We start from the raw sequence: 20,484 nt of genomic DNA, 5'->3' as shown, positions 1-20,484 counted from the left end.
TATAAGTATATTCTCATGCTTAATTTCATTAAATTTGTAATGAAAGTACATTTTGATAATTAGATGAAGAGTTTGTTTTAAGTAAGCATTCATTATCTAGTTATATAGGTACCATGATTCTATTAAGATATTAAAATATATTTGTATCAAGAGTCATACATAGCATACATATATTTTAATTAAATCTAAAAATTGTTCACAGTCATATAATAAAGTTAGTCACTTTATTATGTTAAGGCTATAACGTCCAGATTACTTCTAATAAAATAAATGCGATCCACTTCAAGGGAATAATGAGTCTCAAATCATCAAAATGGCTACCTTCGAGCAATGACACTATAACATGAATTGGAATCATGTCAAATTTAAGTTTGACCACTACTTAAATCTTGATCTCACATTTATGCATTTGCTTATAGTAGAACCGAAATCTTAATGGATAGTGGACTCATGTTTAATCTCCTTATAATCTTTGATTTACCATGAGCATGATCATCATAAAGTGTTGATCTAGACTTCTTATTTTGGGATTATAATCGAGATGAATATCTGGGAACATACATCCAAATAATGGAGTTCATAGCATTAACATTTTTTCTAGTAATTTCACGAAGATTGGTGACTAATTTAGGCCTAGTGGATTGATGAATTAGCTACTCATCACGTCTAGATACTCAAACAATTAGATCTAGAGTATTGAATTACTAATTAGATAAAATTTGAGACTAAGAGACAAAATTGGCATAAGGGGTAAAACGGTAATTTTACTTTTTATCATTGGATGGTTTTGAGAGTTTATAGTATAAGGTTTGCAATTGGACAACTAATAATTAATATCTAGTATTGAATTGTTTCTTGTAATAATAGTTAATCCAATAGTGCAACCATGAATCTATGGTAGAGTGATTTCATGGTTAATATAAGCTTGAATTATTTTTAATGAGATTAAGAATAATTCCAAGTTTATTAGAACTTGGAATATCTATGTCCAAATAGATTCTTCACTTAGCTTCGTAGAATTCAACTTGTTTAAGTTAGAATGCATGTTTTAATTTGATTAATTAAATTATGTACAAAAATGACAACTTTAACATGTTTGTCTTAATTTAGATGAAAAAACATGTTTGGTCTTAATTTAAACAAGAAAGTATGTTTGTTTTAATTTAAGACAAGAAAAATAATTTGTCTTAATCTAGATAAGAAACATATTTATCTCAATTTAGACAAGATAAAATATTTTTGTTTTAATTAAAGACAAAAGTTGTCATAAAACTAAGATAATGCTAGGAAGATTCTTACAAAATGAATCTAGACATCTATGTTAATAAAAAGAGACTCAATGTTTGACTATCACACTTTTATTTATTATTAATTCTTTTTTAAATAAATATGGATAATAATAAAATAATAGTTATTATTCAATAAGGAGTTTTATTTTATCAAGAATTCTAAATGATAATCAAATAATTAAATTATTTATGCTCTAATTTTAATTTTGATAATTATAGAGCATGTTTGATGCTTCCATAACTCTAAATGGATTGTCAAGATCAATTCAAAGGTGTTTGATTTTGATTAAACTTTTGAAGCAAGAGTATTAATAAAAAGAAAAGAGATTGGAAGAAAAGAAATGTACATACTTTTTCTTGAAAAAGTTTCAGCCATCACTTCTTCTCCTACTCCAAACTTTGTCGTATCTTTCTTTCTCTTTCCCATTCTTGACTGAATTTTTTTAAAGTAAAGTAGCCATTAATTTTAGGAAGAAAATAGAGACAAAATCAGTTGCTATCTCCTTGTCTAGCATTCCGCACTTAAGGTTCAAGTTGAAAGCATTTTTTAAGAATAAGTGGTAAACTTGTTTGGTTGGGAAACCATTAATTAGTGTGGTGGCATCCAAAAATAATAATCTTAATATAAAAAGTATGTTTTTTTTTTACTTAATAGATTTTTATTTTTTTTTAGAATGTGATTATATTACTTGCAATAAAAATTATGTGTGTTTTCGTGTGAGCAATTGGATTGCTTGCTTCCTTTATAAAAAATTTTTTTTGAAATTCATGTTTTACACAATCACATCAATCCACTAACATCTTACTTCAGCAGGGGTGGCCATACAACCACTTCACCTTTTTACCTTGCTTGACTGGGCGTGATATTTTTGCGCTAGGCAAGGTGTCCACAGCCATTATTACTGGGCTTGGTGACAAGGCCATGCCCAACTTGCTACTGCTCATTTGCTTGTTCTTTCTTTTTCCTATTTTATTCTTTCTTTTTTCTATTTTTCTATTTTTTTTAATTTTCATAATGTTCTCAAGTCAGGTTTGTTTTAATCCTAGTCTTTTGCTTTAATCTTTGCTTGATCCGTTTATAAGCTTGATTAGTTAATTAAAACTATTTTTGGGCCTAGCTATTAGGCTTTCCTCCTTTATTGACCACAAGGTCCAAAAATGTCCTTAAAGACTAAACCCTAAGTTGGGTTGGACCAAAACGTAAATGATTAAAAATAAAATAATATAAAATAAAAACAAAATATGGAATTAAAAGTAAAATGATTCTAAAAAAAAATAGGTGTATACAATATGCTTTTACTCCATCTCAAGCCACACCGCTTCCGATCACATTTGATGACTCTCAAGAGCAACTTTCACCATTATCAAGAGAGTTATTTCCATACTCAACACCTCAAAGCTAGCAACAACCAATCATGGAGAAGAATCACCAATAAAAAAAAATACAAAACCAAGTATAAAACATTTTCAACTTAATATAATTTCATCTTCTTGCATCAAAATATATGTAATAATGAATTATTTCACTTCAATGCAAGTTGTTATTCCAAAGAACAACTTGAAAGACCTCAATTTTAGCTGCAACCTTCTTTGTAAACTTTTGTTCATAACCATATGGCTGTAAACTGAAACCTACATTCACAACTCCTTATGACTATATGACATAAATAGATTACCACTTTAAACAATTATACAACTTTTGACGACAACACCCTCGGCTACAGTTTACATTTACAACTCTTAAACAGATTACTGCTTAAATAATTGTGGAACTTTTGACCTTTTCTGTACACATTGTAGTTGACAAATAGCTTTATGAATAATTATGTATAGCAAACACCATATGATCATTGAAATGTAGATATATTTTAACAAACATTGTTTTGCCTATATTACACGAATGCATTACATGAACATACTCTAATTTTATATTACATGAGTGCGTTGCACGAACGTACTTTAATTTTATAAAAAAAAATCATCTTGAATATTGTACAATTTATTTTAGTTAATAAAATACAACATAATACATTGCTTGATTTTTTTTTTATTAAATTGTATTAGGTTCAAGTTCAACCATAGCATCATATTAAATGTGGCCATTATTTAAGCAGATGGATCGCTTTACATAATTGGGCTTCTTTTAAATTTTGAAATTTGGCAATCAATCTGAAATTTTCAAAAGCCCAAATGGGGATAATCCACAATCAAATACGACAACTAATTGCCCAAAAGCCCACGACCAAATTTTGCCCACAGAAAACAGCATTTCGGGTTCTTTTGTATAATTGTTTGTGCTTCCTTCCAGCAACCTCCAAAGGAAGTGGCAAAAGCAAAGAACAAAAACACAAACAAACCCTTCCTTCCCCAAACGGAGCCACCCCAGCCCAGCAGCCTCCAAGTGCGGCGTGGGTCGGCGAGAACTGCAGCTGTCGCTTCTTCAGTTTGGTGCCAGCTTCTTTCTCTTCTCAAGGTTTGTAGCTGCTTCCTCAGCTTCATTTTTCTGCAATTTGTTTCTTCAGTTTGTTGAACAATTTATTATTCTAGTTGTTGAGTAAAACTTGTCTTTTCTGTCACTCCATTGTTTTGTTCTAAGGATGACATTAAATAGAAATTGGAAGCAAAAATAAAAGTACAAATTTCTTAATTTGCCTCAAAAGCGAAGGTAGCCCTTAAACCCCATTCTTCTTTCTCTTAGGATTTTTGGAGGTTAAGATGGAGCAGGAGAATGTGGAAGAAGAAGTGAATCTGCAACAGAAGAAGAAGCATAAAGGAAAACACGACAAGCCCAAGCCATGGGACGAAGACCCAAATATTGACCGTTGGAAGATAGACAAGTTCGACCCTTCTTGGAACCCCGATGGGTTGCTCGAAATCAGCTCTTTCTCCACTATCTTCCCTCGCTACCGAGGTAATTAACTAACTTCCTCACCATTTTTCTGCTTTTATTACTAGCTGGAAATTGCACTTACGTTTGGTCCTTTTCTTTTTCTTTTTTTTTTGTTATAATTAAGAAAAATACTTACAAGAAGCTTGGCCAAAGGTTAAATCTGCTTTGAAAGAATATGGTATTGCGGCTGAGCTCAACTTGGTAAGCTTCTAATTCTATCAAATTTGGTCATATTTTGCTTTTTAATGATTTAATCTAGTGATCTTTTGTATTCTAGATTTGAGTTTGGTAAAAGCAAAAAGTGGTGGTTTTTATTTTGTTTGCTTTTAAAGTGGAACACTGTGTTGTTGCAACACTATGGACTGTAACACTATGGTTGGTTGAATGGATCCCTTCTTTAATGTTCTAAAAATGTGAGTGGAAATGAACTATAGGGATATAGCACTGAACTTGTTTGCTTGAGTAGTGGAAAGAAAGGAAATAGATGTAATTTACTTAATGCTTTTACAATTTTGCCTTCATTAGTAAAAAGATATGCAAACATGCAAAATAGAAGAGGTCTGGTGTCATTGCTGGTATATTAATAGAATAATTATGCATACAATTTGGTTACAAATGATTTAGAGGGACAACATCTTTCACTGCATTCTTGTTGCCTACAAGAAAAGGAACTACTCCTTTCACTTGATTTTGCTTGTTCTTCTTGATACAAAGACATTCTGGTGTCTGGAAGCCCTACCAATTGTTCCTTATCTTGAGAAAGCTGTCAGAGTGATGGATCAACTTCTGTCTCAATTATAATTTGATATAATTCTTATATATTTTCATGTGAATCAGATTGCATTCTTCAAAAGAATCAAGTGTCACCTTTCTTGAAATATTTAATAAATGCTTGACTGCGAGAGATTTTTGTTTTACTTGTTTCTTTGAAAGTCACATTACTTTGATTATTTTCAATGTACTTTTATTTTCTTCATATATGCATATGTGTTGTTTACCATGTGATGTATTTAATTGCTGTTCAGGTTGAAGGGTCCATGACAGTTTCAACAACAAGAAAAACTAGGGACCCTTATATTATTATCAAAGCCAGGGATCTCATCAAGCTTCTATCAAGAAGTGTTCCTGCACCTCAGGTGGACTTGTCAACTAGTCTTGTGTTTTCATCAATGACAACTAGTTAAATGATTGATTACTTCACATTAATTTTTCTACTGTTTCGTTGGAATAGTTTTTGCTCAGTACTTGAAACCATTTGTATGAAGGTTGTTTTTCCATAGTGCAGATTGCTAGTTTTTGAGTTTAGTAGTTTGAATATAGTTCTTATTGTTTATTTTACTGTCTTAGGCAATCAAAATACTGGATGATGAAATGCAATGTGACATAATCAAAATTGGAAGCTTGGTGCGAAATAAGGTACATATTTCTTAAATTTCTTTATCTAAAAGGTTATAACTTTAACCAATTTACTTTCCGAAATCTGGTAATGGTTTCTATTGGCATACAAGGAGATGCTTGAGAAGTGGGCTGGAATTTTCTGTCTAGCTTCGAGTGTCTCTATCATTTTCACTTACTTGAGCATCCCATGGCTGATCAATGGATCCTATATTTCTGGAACCACCTAAGTCTTAATTTTTGTAACATACATTCTTTTAGCATCATGTAGAGCCAACTATATTGACGCATTGCACTCAATAAGAAGAGTTCTTGCCTACATAATGCCCCATCAAATTAAGATCATAATATCAGAGTGCCTTAGCTTTTATTCTTGAAGCGAATTACGCACAAACATCAAGTCTATAGTTATACTACTTTAGTTTGATGCATTTTATGTATCTTCATATAAATTGATGTAAGATCATTCTTTTGTGATGTATTTATCGTTTGATGGCTGTGTGGGCAATGCAAAACGTGGTCCAACCCATAGTTGTTAAATTCCAATCTGGATCGTATAATCTTATGATTATGCTCTGAAAGATTTTCTAAGTTTTCTATTCATCTTTGTTTCAGTTATTCATTCAATTGTTGTTAGAACATACACACATGTATCTATGTAGGTATATAAGTACATGTGTATATGCCTTTTTACTGCCACCAGCATACTACATAGACACAATTACATTATCTTTGATATAGCTATTTTGAACTGTTTTGTTAGCAACATACTGAAGGCAGAAACTAGATATTAATTGTCTATGCATGCTGAACTTCTATTCATTCAATCCAGCCTTCCCCCAAATACGCTATTTAGCATTCAAAGTGAAACATTTATAACTACTTATACGTCAGTGCGAGCTAGGGATTAGTAGACTCAATTTTGTGGTTCAATGCCTGGCCCCTAATCAATCCTAAAATAGTATCCCGATTTTAACAACTTAAGTCTACTGAGAGTTTCTTGAAAAATAAGCAAATATTAGGAAAACGTTTTATATTTGTCATTATGGTGTCTAAATATTTTCTTTTAACAGGAACGGTTTGTTAAAAGAAGGCAGCGTCTTGTGGGGCCTAATTCTTCGACTTTGAAGGTGTGCATTTATTCTTAGACTGATTCCTTGACAAGCTTCTGAAATAATCCCCTGAAGGAAAGGTGTAGCTTATGTTGAGGCATGAGTATATACTATTGACTATGAGATGGTGTGTTGCAAGAAATTTTTGAAATTGTTTTCACTGCCTTACTCCTCCCTTACTTTACTGGATGCAGGCACTTGAAATATTGACAAGCTGCTACATTCTTGTTCAGGTTATTGCTAACCCTCGTATTTTTGGTTGTTGACCTGCATTTTTTTTATCTGTGTTTGAAATGGAGAACTACAAACTGAAAACGTTTTCCATCTTGCTCATGATGGAATAGGGAAACACTGTCGCTGCTATGGGTGCATTTAAAGGTTTAAAACAAGTCAGGAGGATTGTGGAAGACTGCATAGAAAATAAAATGCATCCTGTATACCATATCAAGGTGCCACAGAGTTGACTTGCAATTTTGGGTTTACTTGGTGTTGCTTGAAATTATGTCAGTATAGATGTGATTTAAAATTCTATGAGCACTCACTGACACCCATCTCCATTCATTTGCTGCCTGACCACATCTTCATTTTCTCTTACCTTCCTTTCTTGTCTAGATTCTCATGATGAAGAAAGAACTTGAGAAGGATCCAACACTTAAAAATGAAAACTGGGACAGGTTTCTTCCGAAGTTTAAGAAGTAAGATAAATCTGTTCATGTATGTTCTAACATTTTAATCATTTTCATTCTCCGTTCTGTTACATGTTCTTTTAACTACGAAATAATGTTTCCAGGAAAAATGTTCAAACGAAGAAGGTTAAGAGTAAAGAGAAGAAACCATATACACCCTTCCCTCCTCCTCAGCAACCTAGCAAGGTAAGAAAGCTGCTTGTCTCTTTTGGTTTCCTTTGGTAACTTTTTTGCCTTTTGTCTCTTTGATTGTATTAGGACCAAATTTTTCCTAGTCTTTTAAGTAAGGTTTTTCTCCAAGACATTGTTCTCCAGTTCAGTTTTTATTTTTAACTTGTGTTTGTTTTAGAATAGACAATAGTAGCTATATGTAGCATAATCCTGTTTTGCTTAGCTGAATATATTTGCTTTAAGAACTACTGATTAAAATCTTAATTATGAGTCAATCATCTAGAAGTTGATGATGCCTCCACCTGCTTTTAGTGTGAGTGGATTTCAGCATGGGAGAGTTGGAGAGAAAATCCAAAGAAATTATGTAAAACCATGGGTTGTGACGATGGCCTTTAGCTGATTCTGTTTTCAAGATGAACTGTAAAATTTTTTTCTTAGCTTGTTAGAACTTTAGTCGTAAATTATTTAGTTGTCTTAACTGTAAGGGGTTTTAGCACAGATGAGTGGGAGAGAGACTCCAAAGGTTTTGTGCAAGCCATCAGTTGCCATGAAAGCATTTAGCTGATTCTATTTTAAAAATGTATTACATCTTATCAGTAGCTTGTTGGTTGATCAACTTTTGTCGAACTTATAGGTGTATGTAAACTAATCTACATAGGACTTGGAAATTTATTCTATTTGGAAGGTTAATTTAGAGTCAACTATGAGTAGTTCTTACTTTGCTTCTAGCATTCATTTTCTGTAAGTAGTTGATTTGTCCTTTCCCTTTCTTTCTGAATAGAAAAGGAAGATAAACTATTCTTTTTCTTGGGATACGTATTTGAAGCAAGAATTCTCCCCACCCCTTTTAACCCTTTAGGCTGTCCTGATTTTCTCACTTACTGTGGCAGAACATTAGAATGCGTACAATATTGCAATTTCTTCTTTGAGCTAAATCTGTGGAATGCAGTCTTTTTCTTTGTCTTTCCTTTTTTTTTTTTTTCGGATGTTTGTGGAAAACAAACTAACATGTATTGGTATGCGACACGTGGTGATATCTTCCAGATTGATCAAGAATTGGAATCTGGGGAATATTTCTTGAGTGAGAAAAAGAAATTAGCTAAGAAGTGGCAAGAGAAGCAGGAGAAGCAGGCGCAGAAAACAGCTGAAAACAAACGAAAAAGAGAAGAATCATTTGTTCCTCCCAAGGTTCTATTTTGAAGTCCATAAGGGACAGGCACCTGTGTCCATCCATTTTTGTTTGTTTTGTTTTATTTATTTATTTCTAAAAAACCTGTTTGCCTGTTGCAGGAACCTGTAAAGCAAGATTCTAGAGAGTCAGAGAATGATAAGGAAGATGTTGCTGTCCTTACCATGTCATTGAAGGTGATTTTAATTCATAAGATCTCTTTTCATTTTTGTTAAAATCAGGAAACATATCCTAACAAATCCCTCCTTGGTTTCCGCTGCAGCAAAAGGCCAAGGAGTTTGGGAAGCAAAAATCTTTCCAAAATATCAATGCAGAAGAATATATTGCAGCACCTGCTGGGAAACAACCTTTAAAAAAGAAAAAGAAATCCAAGCATACCTAGTATAGGCCACTATGAATGTTAGGCTTGACAAGTTCATGGTAGGACAAAGTTTTGCTAAATATGTGCTGGCTTTTGCTCGATCCCATGACGCGCATGTGTGCCCTTGTTGAGAAACAGCTGATGTTGCACTCTTCAAAGTCTGCATAGACTACTTCAAAGAAACTCATATATTGAAATTTGAAATTCATTCCTCATTTTGTTCCTTTTTTCTTTTTATTTGGCGATTAAATGGAGAGAAAGCATGGCCAAAAAAGGAATATGGGATCTTATGTTAAAATACAAAATTCTGTCTGAAGTTAAAGATTGCAGTTTGACAAGTATTTTCGCACCATCGACGCCCGCACTTCTTCGCCTTCAATTCCTCATCATCTCCACTGATTTGGGTGGCCATCCAATTCTAAGTTCTGACATCTTTTCTACTGTATTTTCCTTGTAATAAAGCCACTTAAAATAGTTATTGAAACCCCTCACGTCAACAAACTGTTTTTCTGCTCCCTTGCTTATGTGCATTACAAATTACTGTCTCTGTGTTGAGCATGTAGTAACCTTTTATGGAGCTCAAAATCAGACTCAAGTATAAAACAGGAAAACAAGTATTGAGAGTTTTTAAACTATTGAAGTTGACATGAGATAATTCTGGTTTTCCAAGCTTTGGCCTCTACCAAGTACACCCCTTCCTACCTTAGAATACAAAAGTAGTGTTCTTTTAGGCAAGTTTATAATCGGATAGATATGTGCAACAATTCAATAGAAGTTTAGCACCTAAGATGATAACTACATCTCCTAATTAATACTAATTAGACAATCCAAAATGATAATGCCCAACAAAAATATTAAGATAAAAGTCAAGCTAAAGAAAGATGAGATAAATTGTTGGCAAAGACTCATCCTTAACATTAATGAATGGTCGCTGAGATTAGGTTTCTAAGTTATGGGTGTCTTTAGGTATGCATTAAACATTCATTTGCTGTACAGGTAGGTTAACAGTTCTTTTTTATTTTTTTTAACTTTCCAAAGGCATTAAGGAGAGTTATGTTACCAATTGACTGTTTGGATGGATAAGTTCTAGAATGAGTCTGGAATAGGTAGGGAGATTGATCTGCACAATATTTGGGTGGATGAACCTAACACAGAAGAGAGAACAAGAAATATGGCAATTAACTGCAAATGAACTGTGGACCGTGAGCTTGAGTAGGTCTGCTCCTCTTGCAGTGATGATTATGATGGCGTTGCTCAAGATGGGGCGTCCCTACGTGGTTGATGGGTAATGGTAGTGCTATTGGTTGGTCTCTCTTTGCTTGATTATTGTGGTGTCGGTTGATGCAGGGGACTGTTTTACTGTTAGGTGTTATCTTTTCATTCTGTTCATTGTATGAGGGTTCTTTTGTGTGCAAGTGGCTAACCAGATGTTAGTGGGGTTGGCTGTTTTCGCTGTGGATGTTTAGGGTGGTTTTCTTTCTGAAAGTGTACAGGGAATTCGACAATGAGAGAATTTTGTAATGGTATACCCTTGGTCCTGTGTTGGGGCATAACTTTGCAAAATCGTTGTAAGTTCAATTCAAATGAAATTTCAAAAAACAAAAAAAAAAAAGTTCTAGGATGAGCATAGGTGAAAAACAGGTATTAGTAACAATTTACATTCATATATTTCTGGATTATATTTGGAGAAATATAGAGAGAAGAGATGTTTGAATTTTAACTCTGTATTAAGAATGGAATCCTTAGCATTGCATATATTATTTTACATCTCAAAAGGAGCTCATTGTCATCAAGTAATTCTTCTTCACTTTGATCATCTCCCTTACAGCTTCGCTGAAAGCCTTCCCATCTCCCTCCAAGTCCAACTTCCCCACCGTTAAATCACTATTCCTCCTTTCAGTCGTCCAAGCAACAGGTCTGATAAGGACAAGTGTCGCCCCTCTCATCACATATCCTGACTCTGGCAACTCTAGCACGGGCAAGTACCATAGCTTCATGCTCAATTCTGGAACTGGGGTCCTCTCCAATGTTGATGATTCTAATGTTTCTTTTTGTGAGTTCATGGAATTCCTCAGCTGAACCAGCTCTTCTGTTCCCATATAAAGCTTCCCTTGCTTATTTGCATCAGAAATCAGCAGTCTTTGAAGGATTGGAATTGGATGGTCAGCCAAAATTTTCTTGAACCAATAATGCCTAGTTGAAGCCGCAATCAAGCAAGAGATGGTCCATATAACTCGTAGTTTCAGCTCATCATCGGTTAATGTTTGTTCCATGCATTCCTGCTCTTTTTGTTGGAAGCAAAAGCTTGATGACGAGAATTTGTTACTTCTTTCAAAAGATGTTGCTCCAAGAATAATGCAAGTCTCCAAGTTGCTGCCAAACTCTGCTTTCCATTTAAGGAAAGAAGCTCCACAATCTGACCCCAAGTCATCCCCATGTGATGGAAGCTCTAAATGCAATGATTTTATTTCCTTGAAATTCTTCAAAACTGCATTTGGCTGATGATGTGAACTATCGAATGACCTTGTGGCTGACTTCGGAGCCGTAATATGATGGAAACATTTGAGTGGTTTGAGGAACAAGCTATGGACAAGAAGTCTCAAGGTATTCATATGAGAAGCCGCTGTCCATGGTTTTGACAGGTGGTGGGGAGTTGGGATTGAGACAAAAATGGTGTCGGTGAAGGGAGTAAGGGAAAAGAAACGCTTTGAGACCAAAAGACAATTGCTAAGAGATTTGGCGTCTTGCAATTTGTTGAAGATGAAGAGAAGAAGAGCATCTGGCAGACGATCAAAGTTATCTGAATATGAATCTTCTTCTGGTTTAGAAGACATTGGTTCTGAGAAAGAAATGGAGCTTTGATGGGAGAATTTTGAAGGGAAATGATATTGGTGATTTATGTTCGGAGAAAACAAAGGGAGGGAGTACGCGTTTTGACCATGGATCTGCACACGCCTATAAAACTAGCACAAGCTGAGGAAAAGGCTGTTGACTGTGAAAGCCGTATGGGTTTTTTTCAAACTGGCAATCTTTTTAATTTTAGGAGATTATTGCTGCCCAAAGTTGGCGGCTCTATTGCGTGGCAAACTTGTCATCATACAATTTCTTTCTGATAGGACTTGTCTTCACACTTGGTCAAAAGGAAACGATAATCCTTAATACTTAATTGTTTCTCATATCTGATTCCGTTTGTTCGCTGCCATAAATTCATTCGTACATCTCATGACATTTAACCAATAGTTGACTTGGGGATGAAGTTGCATTTTGGCCTATGGCCATTAAAGTGTTGAGGTTTAGCATACGTGGGATCGAATAAGTATGAAACAGAGTCAGTGAAGATAGTTTTTTGAATAAAATGTCCTTTTATCTCTTAAATTTTTTATTAAAATTATATGAAAATTTATTAATTTTTAAAATATACACATCGTTTCAAAAAATATTTTTCATTAAACACATAAATCTTACCATTAGTCAACCATTAATATTTTCATCAACTTACTAACGTAGCAAAAGTTAAAAGATAATTTTACCCTTTATTCATTTTTAAAATTATCCCATAAAACTTCTCCTTGAGCTTATCCCATGCTTCTTTGGCTACTTCACAAGCCATAATTCTTGCCAATATATGTTCTGTTACAACAGAGTGAATATGGGATAGTGCCTTGTACTTTTTAGCTACTTCTTCACTATGTTGTTTTATTTGGTTTATGGTGGGGCTGGCCCTAAGCTCAGGGGTTTCTCTTCCATGTTGAACAACTTCCCAAAGGTCAAATGCTATGAGGAAAGCCTTCATTTTGACAATCCATGATGCATAACCCTCACCATTGAAGATTGGTGCAGAGAGACTTGTTGCATTGCCACTTGATGCCATACTTGGCTGAAAGGAAGGTTGTTTATGTGCTATGAAGGTTTTTAAAGCTTGCTAATAAGCCTCTAAGATCATTGGAGCACTGATACCATGTTGGGGTTTAGTAGATGTAGGATCGAACAGGTATGAAACAAAGCAAGTGAAGATAGTTTTTATTACAACAGTAGGCTACATGCTTTTAATATGCATGATAGTTTTTATTACAACAGTAGGCTACATGCTTTTAATATGCATTGACTTAGTATATATACATAGCAAAACTTAACAAGTAAGCTTTAAACAGTAGCCAAACACAAAAATACATACAAACCATCACATAAGTCATTCATTAGATGTATAGCTATCATAATTTGACAGAAAGCTAGCTGTCTTAATACAAAATGGTCACATATGGTCCTAAGATTAATAGCATGAATGGATGTGGTTTTGAATGCAAGTCCTAATTCAACATAAAGCAACCGTGGTAGCCCTTCGAACAGAGAGCTTAGTAGAGTATAACAGGATAAAATTCCAGACATTGAATGAGTTCATATGTATTGACAGTTTAGCAGTCGCCGGTTAGCCAATTAAAGAATAACAACTCCATTTTTATGACCAAATTATTTCATCCCATCTTTCGAAGTAGATTTCAATGAGAAAATTACAAGTATCAATACTACCAATTACACAACTTGACACTCCTTGTAGGACACAAAACATAAAACTGTGGAAGTCAATGGCTGACTTCCACTGCAGTGCTATTTTTCAGTCTAAGACTCGTGTCTTTCTGCTGAGCTATAGTCTTGGTTTACGTCCCATGCTTTTCCAATGATCTCTTGTAGTTTATTTGACATGTTTAGTTAATATTTTTTGTGTTTATCATAACTGAAAGAGACAATGTATTTAGAAGCAGTAGTTGATGACTATGAGCTGTGTCTTTTATATATATACACACTTGCAACTGATAAGAGAAATGTGTTGTTGTGGTTCCCAAGTTTCTACAGAAAACTCTCTCCCTCTTCATATCTCTCGGCAGTTTTTGGTCCCGTTTGATTGTGCGTAGTGTGTGCTCCTTGATATTGCAGAAACCCTCCCTTGTTGTGTGTAACGCTTGCTGACTTTATGCTTTTGTGGACCTTTTGACGTGTGCCTACTTATCTGTTTAACATGCGGATGTTATATCTACTACGTGCTACTTTGCATGAGAGACTCTCAATCCAATGTAACACTTGTTTAGATAATTTTAAAAAGTGTACTCTCTTGTTTATGCCTTTAATGACTCATTGTATATATTGAATGACTTCTAATGAAAAGGTTGCATGAGTCTGAACCATGAAATAGAAGCTCCCTCTTTGCCCCTGTTTCTTGCACCAAAAACAGAACTTGGTTCTTAATTATCTGTGTCATTTGACAACATCCCTCTCTTCGTTAGCTTTCTCTGAAGGTTTTGTACCTTTGCAGCTGCCATTCCAACAAAGACTAATTTAAGCTTTCATGTCCTGTTTTAGGTTGAATTTGCAGCTATAAGCTCTAACTCTGCATCCATTCATGTTCTACCCTTCACGGTACAGACCTGCTCCTCAGTTGAAGAAAATACCGTCAACAGTATTTCTTCATTTTGTAGGTAGGGAATCGCTGCATAAACTTGGTGAATGTTTGTCCCAAGAAATCATATAGTAAAGTCTTTATGAAGTTTAGGTGTTACACAATTAAAATGACATAAGGTCCCACCGGAAATGAATACACCATTGCACCAGACAATGGCCTGTGAATCAAGGTTGAACAATCACTTGACTACTTGTTTCTATTGAAGGATATTCCTTGAGTTGTGAGAAATGCATTGATGCCATGCCCTCTAAATTCTGCCTAACTTGTGATGCTAATGAAGCCTATTGCAGTAGCACATTGTTTTAACTAATGGCAAGAAACAACTTTTAAGGCATATCTACGGCCATGGTTTTCAAGCCTCTGCTCTCTACAGATCAAGGCTGATCATTTATAATACTACATTGAGTCTAGTTGGTTACTGCGAACTACTGTTGTGTCCCCATTCTGCCTAACATGTGATGCTAATGAAACCTGTTGCAGTGGCACATGGTTTTAACTAATGGCAGGAAACAATTTTTAAGGCTAATCCACGGCCATGCTTTTCAAGCCCCTGCTTTTCATTTATAGTACTACATTGAGTCAAGTAGGTTACTGCCAAGTCCTGTTGTATTCCCATTCTGCTTGTGACATTTCTTCTCTTTCATTTATATTTGCTTTATCTGCTTAGGTATGACAAATTAGAAACAAAGCGTATTATCGAAGTAAAAATTCATCAAAACCAACCATGCTCACGTCTGCAGTAGTCAATTCTACAACAACATGCATGAAGATTTGAACATTGAAGACCATTGAAGCTGGACTAAACACATTTAGGCTGTTGCTTAAAGCAATCCTATTCCTAATAGAAACTCCAGCTTCTCCCTGGTGGTGATGTATATGCAGTCGTATTACAGTGCAGCTAACAGTGACTATGCAGTGCCCAAGCACGAAATATGCAATTTTTGTAGAGGAGAAGGAAAGAAACATGAACTTTGAGACAGAGCTTTAGACTTTTGTATGAGTTTGATTGAAACCACCATGCCTACAAATTTACAGCAGCCATTCTCCTCGTATAACTATAACATCCACTTATGCATTTGCAGAAACATGATTTCTACTTTCACACAATCTCAATTCATACCTTCCAAAATATGGTTGAATTCATTGGAGTAAAAGAAGCTTAAGTGCTGAATGTTCTCTATCAAATATTTTATTAGTGAGTCTGTTATAATGTTTTATTGTTTGATTGGAAATGCTATAAAGAGAAACTAACCTTCAAAATTCCTGCCTGTGGTCTAAAGGCGTTTCTCTTACTTTTCTCTTTCCATTTTCTTATTTGCCTTTGTTTTTCTTTTGTGTGCCCTCTAAAGCACATGCAACTTCTTGTTGAGCAATTCGATGCTTAAAAAATATGGCCCAAAAATAAACATATATGAAATAGAGCATAAAACAGTAAGTAACATATCAAGTACGGGATTCGGAACGCCTGAGGAGAAGCAAAGTAGGGAAACATTTTTTACAGAGTACCCTGAAGCAGATGGTAAAGAAAAGTAATTACATGGATAGCAGGTTCATCAAATTCTGGAAGGGATCATAGGAATGGTGTTCTGCAAGTATGCACAGGCAGCGGCAACTCCACTTCCAAGCTTAACTGGATATCCCACATCTTTGAGTATCATCTCCACACCAGCTAGACAACCCAACAGTTGCAACTGAAAATAAATGAATAAAGATGAGAAATTACAGCAGCCAATGCTTCTAACAAGTTACTATTTGTTTTTAGAGTGAAAGTACATGGGAAACAAGAGACAATAAAAAAAAAACAAACAAACAAAAAGGATGGTACTACATGACAGCTTGTTTTAAAGATCATTAGAAAAAGGAGTACTTCAACAGTGTCAGGGGACTAACAAAAGTACCTGGTGTTATACGATAACGTGGCATTGTTCGAAATAAATAAAAAGAAACTAATGCACATGAAGGCCAGGATAATTCAGTCTTGTTTGAAATGTGAATTAAACTAAGAAGACACCAAAAATGTCGTGGCAGATATTTATCAGGGAAGAGTAACTATATGAGGTTAGCAGTAACTGTAGGCATCCCACTCAACCTACCTGTTCATCCCACAGTTTTCAACTCTTAATCAAATATAAACCTATTACATTCTGATTGATCAAGCTGCATATGAAGCACTCTTCTACCCCATCTGCCTCAGATCATTGTGGCCCTAGATGGATCTCAACACCCAGCTAGCTCCACTGCAGTTTTGCACCACCCACACTTGCCAAGCCAAGGTGAGAGGAACACATGCAGGTTTTTTAGTTTAAGCTACTAGATTACCAGTATTGTTAACATTAATTCACCAGTTCCCTAACAATACGCACAGAAAGTAGGCGCTTAAGGAAAAGACCACTCATCATTGATAGAAATTGAAATCTTAATTATATACATGACAAGAAGGAAGAAGGACATTACCTCATTTAGGTTTCCAAGATGTCCTATTCTGAACACTTTACCAGCCACTTTGTTAAGGCCCAGACCTAAGCTTAAATTGTATCTCTTCCATGCCCTTCTAACAATTTCTGTACTATCAATATATGGGGGAACAAGGACAGCAGTCACAGTGTCACTGTACCATTCCTCCTTTTGTGTGCAGTTCTTCAAGCCCCAAGCCTCCACGGCAAGCCTGTTTCAAGAATGTGCAACCTACCAAATCAACCACTACAAAAATCCCAACAGAATAAAGTAAAAGTGACAAAGAGGACCTCAAACAAGAAAATTGTTGGACTTTCTTAAGGCTTCAGTGAATAACAGAATCCCCAAGTTAATAGATTGAATATGTGAGACACGTCTTCGACTTGGTGAAAATTCAGACATAGAACAAGAAAGATAAACATGGCTCACCTTGTTGCTTTTCCCAAACGGCTATGCCTTGCAATCACATTGTCAAGTCCTTCCTCAAAAATAAGATCCAGAGCTGCTCTAAGCCCATACAACAGTTGGACTGAAGGGGTGTATGGCCAAAACGTTCCCAGTTTGTAGAACTTGAGGTAGTCATTCCAGTCAAAGAAAACTCTGACAGATTTTGCACTTTTGGATGCCTCTAGAGCTTTGGGGCTTGCACAGACAAGACCAATTCCTGTGGGAAGAGAAAGTGCCTTCTGAGAGCCAGTTAAAGCCACGTCGACTCCCCATTCATCCATACGGAAATCAAGGGCACAAATTGAGGACACTCCATCAACAAGAAGTAGTGCTGGGTGCCTGTAGTGATCTGAGAAGAAATATAAAGCATGGGAACTATGTAACTAGAATAGACAGTGAAAAGGAATGCAATGGAAAGATCCACTAAAAAGAGCAAGGTAAAATAACATAACTTAAAACGTTTTGTAAAGCAGAACAAAAGGTAAATACACAAAATTTGGATCCAAATGGAATGTTCCAAGGACTACATAAGAATTTGGCAGTAGATCAGCAGAACAATTTTTTCATTCATTTGAGCTTTGTATGGGCTTTCACTAGGATGGAGACAACAGATCCAAAGCAGACTTGGGAGTGCTTAGGGAAAAAGTCCAGAGCTAAAAGAACAAAAATATACACTTACCAAGTAGTTTCCGCACTGTAGCCAGGTTGTTGGTGACTCCAGTTGCAGTCTCATTGTGAACAATGCAAATAGCCTTGATTGTGTGTGTGTAATCAGATGCAAGCTTTTCTGCCAGAATTTCAAGGTTAGCACCTTGACCCCACTCACTTTCAACTACATCAACATTGAAATTAAGGCGTTGCTGCTGATCAATCCAGAGCAGACTGAATTGTCCAATAAGGAAAGATACAATTCGATCTCCAGGAGACAGGGTATTAGTAAGTGCACTCTCCCATGCACCAGTTCCTGAACCCAAACAGCAACATTAACTTCACAAACTAGCCATTACAAATAAGATACGATACTGCTTTAAAAAACATAATACTTGTCTGATTGATAATATCAATTTGAAAAACCAAAACGATTTCCACGCACCATTGACAAACAACTATTTTAATATTATTTTAAGGAACATATGTTTTAGATCTCAAGTTGGCTATTCTTAAGCATTAACGAGCTATGGATAACTGAAAACATGTCAGCAGTTGAAACCATGAGTACCCGTAGTTGGGATCATAAAAGGAGTTCCAGTAGTAGTCTTGAAAATCATCTTGACATCCTCCAGAAGAGTTTTTGTCATTGCAGGAATGGCAGGGGAACGGTAATCCTCATTGTTCCTGTTCATGGCCCGAATAACAGGTTCCGGGATGTTAACTGGCCCTGGAACAAAGAGATGGTTTCTTCCTGGTCCATACACGTAGTCCATCTTTTCTCCCTCCAAGGAATGTCGCCGATTAACCTAAATTCCACTACTTCCTACGCTTCTCAGGGTCAGAACTTCTCTGATAAAAAGAAAAAAAAAATTCACAATAAATCTCATCCTCTTAGCTTTCTGTTAAGACAACTTTAACTAAATAACTCGTACCATAATCTTAACATGTGAGTGTGAAAAGAGCTAGGTGGCATGTGAAACAATGATCGTCAACAACCAAAGTGGCTTCCAAGGAGGCTCTCAAGGCAACCTTGATACCATGTTAGAAAAACTAAGAAGGAGAATTTGAATTGTATATAAAAAGTTAATCCTCGGTAAGTAATACAGTTGCATTACAACTCTAACTAAATAACTCCTATCATAATCTTGACATTTCAAATCATAAAAAATACACGGATTCTAAGGTGCATTTACTAGGTTGATTGGATACTAAAATCACTCTCAATTTCATTAGATTACATGCAGTTTTCTGTAAAACATGCATTGTTTTTGTATAATTGAAGCCAACCAAAAAAAATCACTGCAATTACTATGCCTATTATGGAAACATACTTGCATGCAAAATCTTATGGACAAAGAGCAAAAGCAGAGTAACTTGAAAGACTTTCAAACAACTCGTTTGAGGTATTATTCAACAGTTTTAATAAAAGCTCTTAAGTCACAAAAATATAATTTACTCTCTCTCTCTCTCTCTCTCTCTCTCTCTTTATATATATATATATACACGTTTGTATGAATTCCGCAAAGACGATAAAACTTTGCTTGAAGGCATGACTTTGATGCTTTAAGAAAAAGAAAATCCTTGATGAACTGATTATTTCCCTTTCAATCAAATAGAATCATAAGAAGAAAAGGTTTTATCACCAACATGGTAGTATTTGATTGGTTAAACAACTGTGATCATTGTTTCTTCTTTCGTTTTTCCATCGTTTGCTTGTTTCCCATAATTTCCTCCATTTCTAATTATAGAAACACTTGCTCTTTTGCTATTAACATGACGTTTTCATTTTCTTGTTATATGTCTATAATCCTGAATTTGGTGAAGAAGTCAAGACATGAAAAGAAAGACTAAGAAAGCATGAAAAGGGAGAGAGTACCCAGCGCTGTAAAAATCCAAAACATATACATGTGAGTGAAGTGTCATACCTCTGAAGAGAATCTTCCGACGAAGTTGGATGAACTCTGTTTTGGCAGAGAGAAGGACCTGCAGGCTGCGGCTGCCTTGGTAATATATACATATATATAAGAAGCCAAAGACAAGTTTCATTTCTGTAAGAGCGCGGGAGAACCAATCAACATAAACGTGGGTCCTAAGTGGCTCTAACGTGGCAGATAAGAGAGAAACCAGTTGGAATCCTGCGGCTGAGAACCACTGACATGGAATACATCTACAGATTCCACTCAAAACGTTTCTTTGTAGTATTTTTTTTTTATTGTTGGTTTGTATCCTTTTTTTTGTTTTTTCTCTTTTTGCATATAGGGTCGTGTGTTTTTGAAGAATTCCCTTCCAATCCCATAAAGCTTAATCTTATTCATGTTGGCACCTATCAAGCCAAGCACCAACAGTTGGAATATTACTTGTGAAAATTGAATGAAGCCGGTGAT

The 20,484-nt window shown here is 35.3% G+C and overlaps 3 protein-coding genes and 1 long non-coding RNA gene across 6 annotated transcripts; 2 read left to right on the top strand and 2 right to left on the bottom strand.

The window, feature by feature from the left end:
• On the top strand, positions 3,465–9,316 carry LOC18589943 (KRR1 small subunit processome component homolog). Its single transcript, XM_018127755.1, has 13 exons — positions 3,465–3,762; positions 3,988–4,200; positions 4,304–4,380; positions 5,205–5,315; positions 5,527–5,595; positions 6,648–6,704; positions 6,881–6,919; positions 7,031–7,135; positions 7,299–7,381; positions 7,477–7,558; positions 8,588–8,731; positions 8,834–8,908; positions 8,995–9,316. The coding sequence occupies exons 1-13, from the start codon at positions 3,480–3,482 to the stop codon at positions 9,112–9,114; spliced, it is 1,458 nt and encodes a 485-aa protein (XP_017983244.1). The 5' UTR covers positions 3,465–3,479; the 3' UTR covers positions 9,115–9,316.
• Positions 10,736–12,083, bottom strand: LOC18589942 (F-box protein At1g30200). The gene has a single exon (XM_007015145.2). The coding sequence runs from the start codon at positions 11,925–11,927 to the stop codon at positions 10,863–10,865; it is 1,065 nt and encodes a 354-aa protein (XP_007015207.2). The 5' UTR covers positions 11,928–12,083; the 3' UTR covers positions 10,736–10,862.
• LOC108663437 lies at positions 14,204–15,983 on the top strand. The gene is made up of 2 exons (XR_001929417.1): positions 14,204–14,564; positions 15,216–15,983. It is a non-coding gene; the product is annotated as an uncharacterized LOC108663437 (long non-coding RNA).
• Positions 15,942–20,140, bottom strand: LOC18589941 (serine--glyoxylate aminotransferase). 3 transcript variants are annotated; one of them, XM_018127180.1, is made up of 7 exons: positions 20,026–20,117; positions 19,033–19,129; positions 18,669–18,949; positions 18,129–18,413; positions 17,432–17,798; positions 17,003–17,213; positions 15,942–16,239 (listed from the first exon to the last, which is right to left on the bottom strand). In XM_018127180.1, exons 3-7 carry the CDS (start codon positions 18,871–18,873, stop codon positions 16,102–16,104), a joined length of 1,206 nt encoding a protein of 401 aa, XP_017982669.1. In that variant the 5' UTR covers positions 18,874–18,949; positions 19,033–19,129; positions 20,026–20,117; the 3' UTR covers positions 15,942–16,101. The 3 variants fall into 3 exon arrangements, with proteins under 3 accessions (XP_017982669.1, XP_017982670.1, XP_017982668.1); XM_018127181.1 differs by having other exon boundaries at positions 19,033–19,150; positions 20,026–20,116; XM_018127179.1 differs by lacking the exon at positions 19,033–19,129 and having other exon boundaries at positions 20,026–20,140.

This window comes from Theobroma cacao, chromosome 9 (assembly GCF_000208745.1).
Source record: "Theobroma cacao cultivar B97-61/B2 chromosome 9, Criollo_cocoa_genome_V2, whole genome shotgun sequence".
Taxonomy (NCBI): domain Eukaryota; kingdom Viridiplantae; phylum Streptophyta; class Magnoliopsida; order Malvales; family Malvaceae; genus Theobroma; species Theobroma cacao.
The sequence above is the reverse complement of the archived record's forward strand: the minus strand, read 5'-3'. Positions and strand labels throughout refer to the sequence as shown.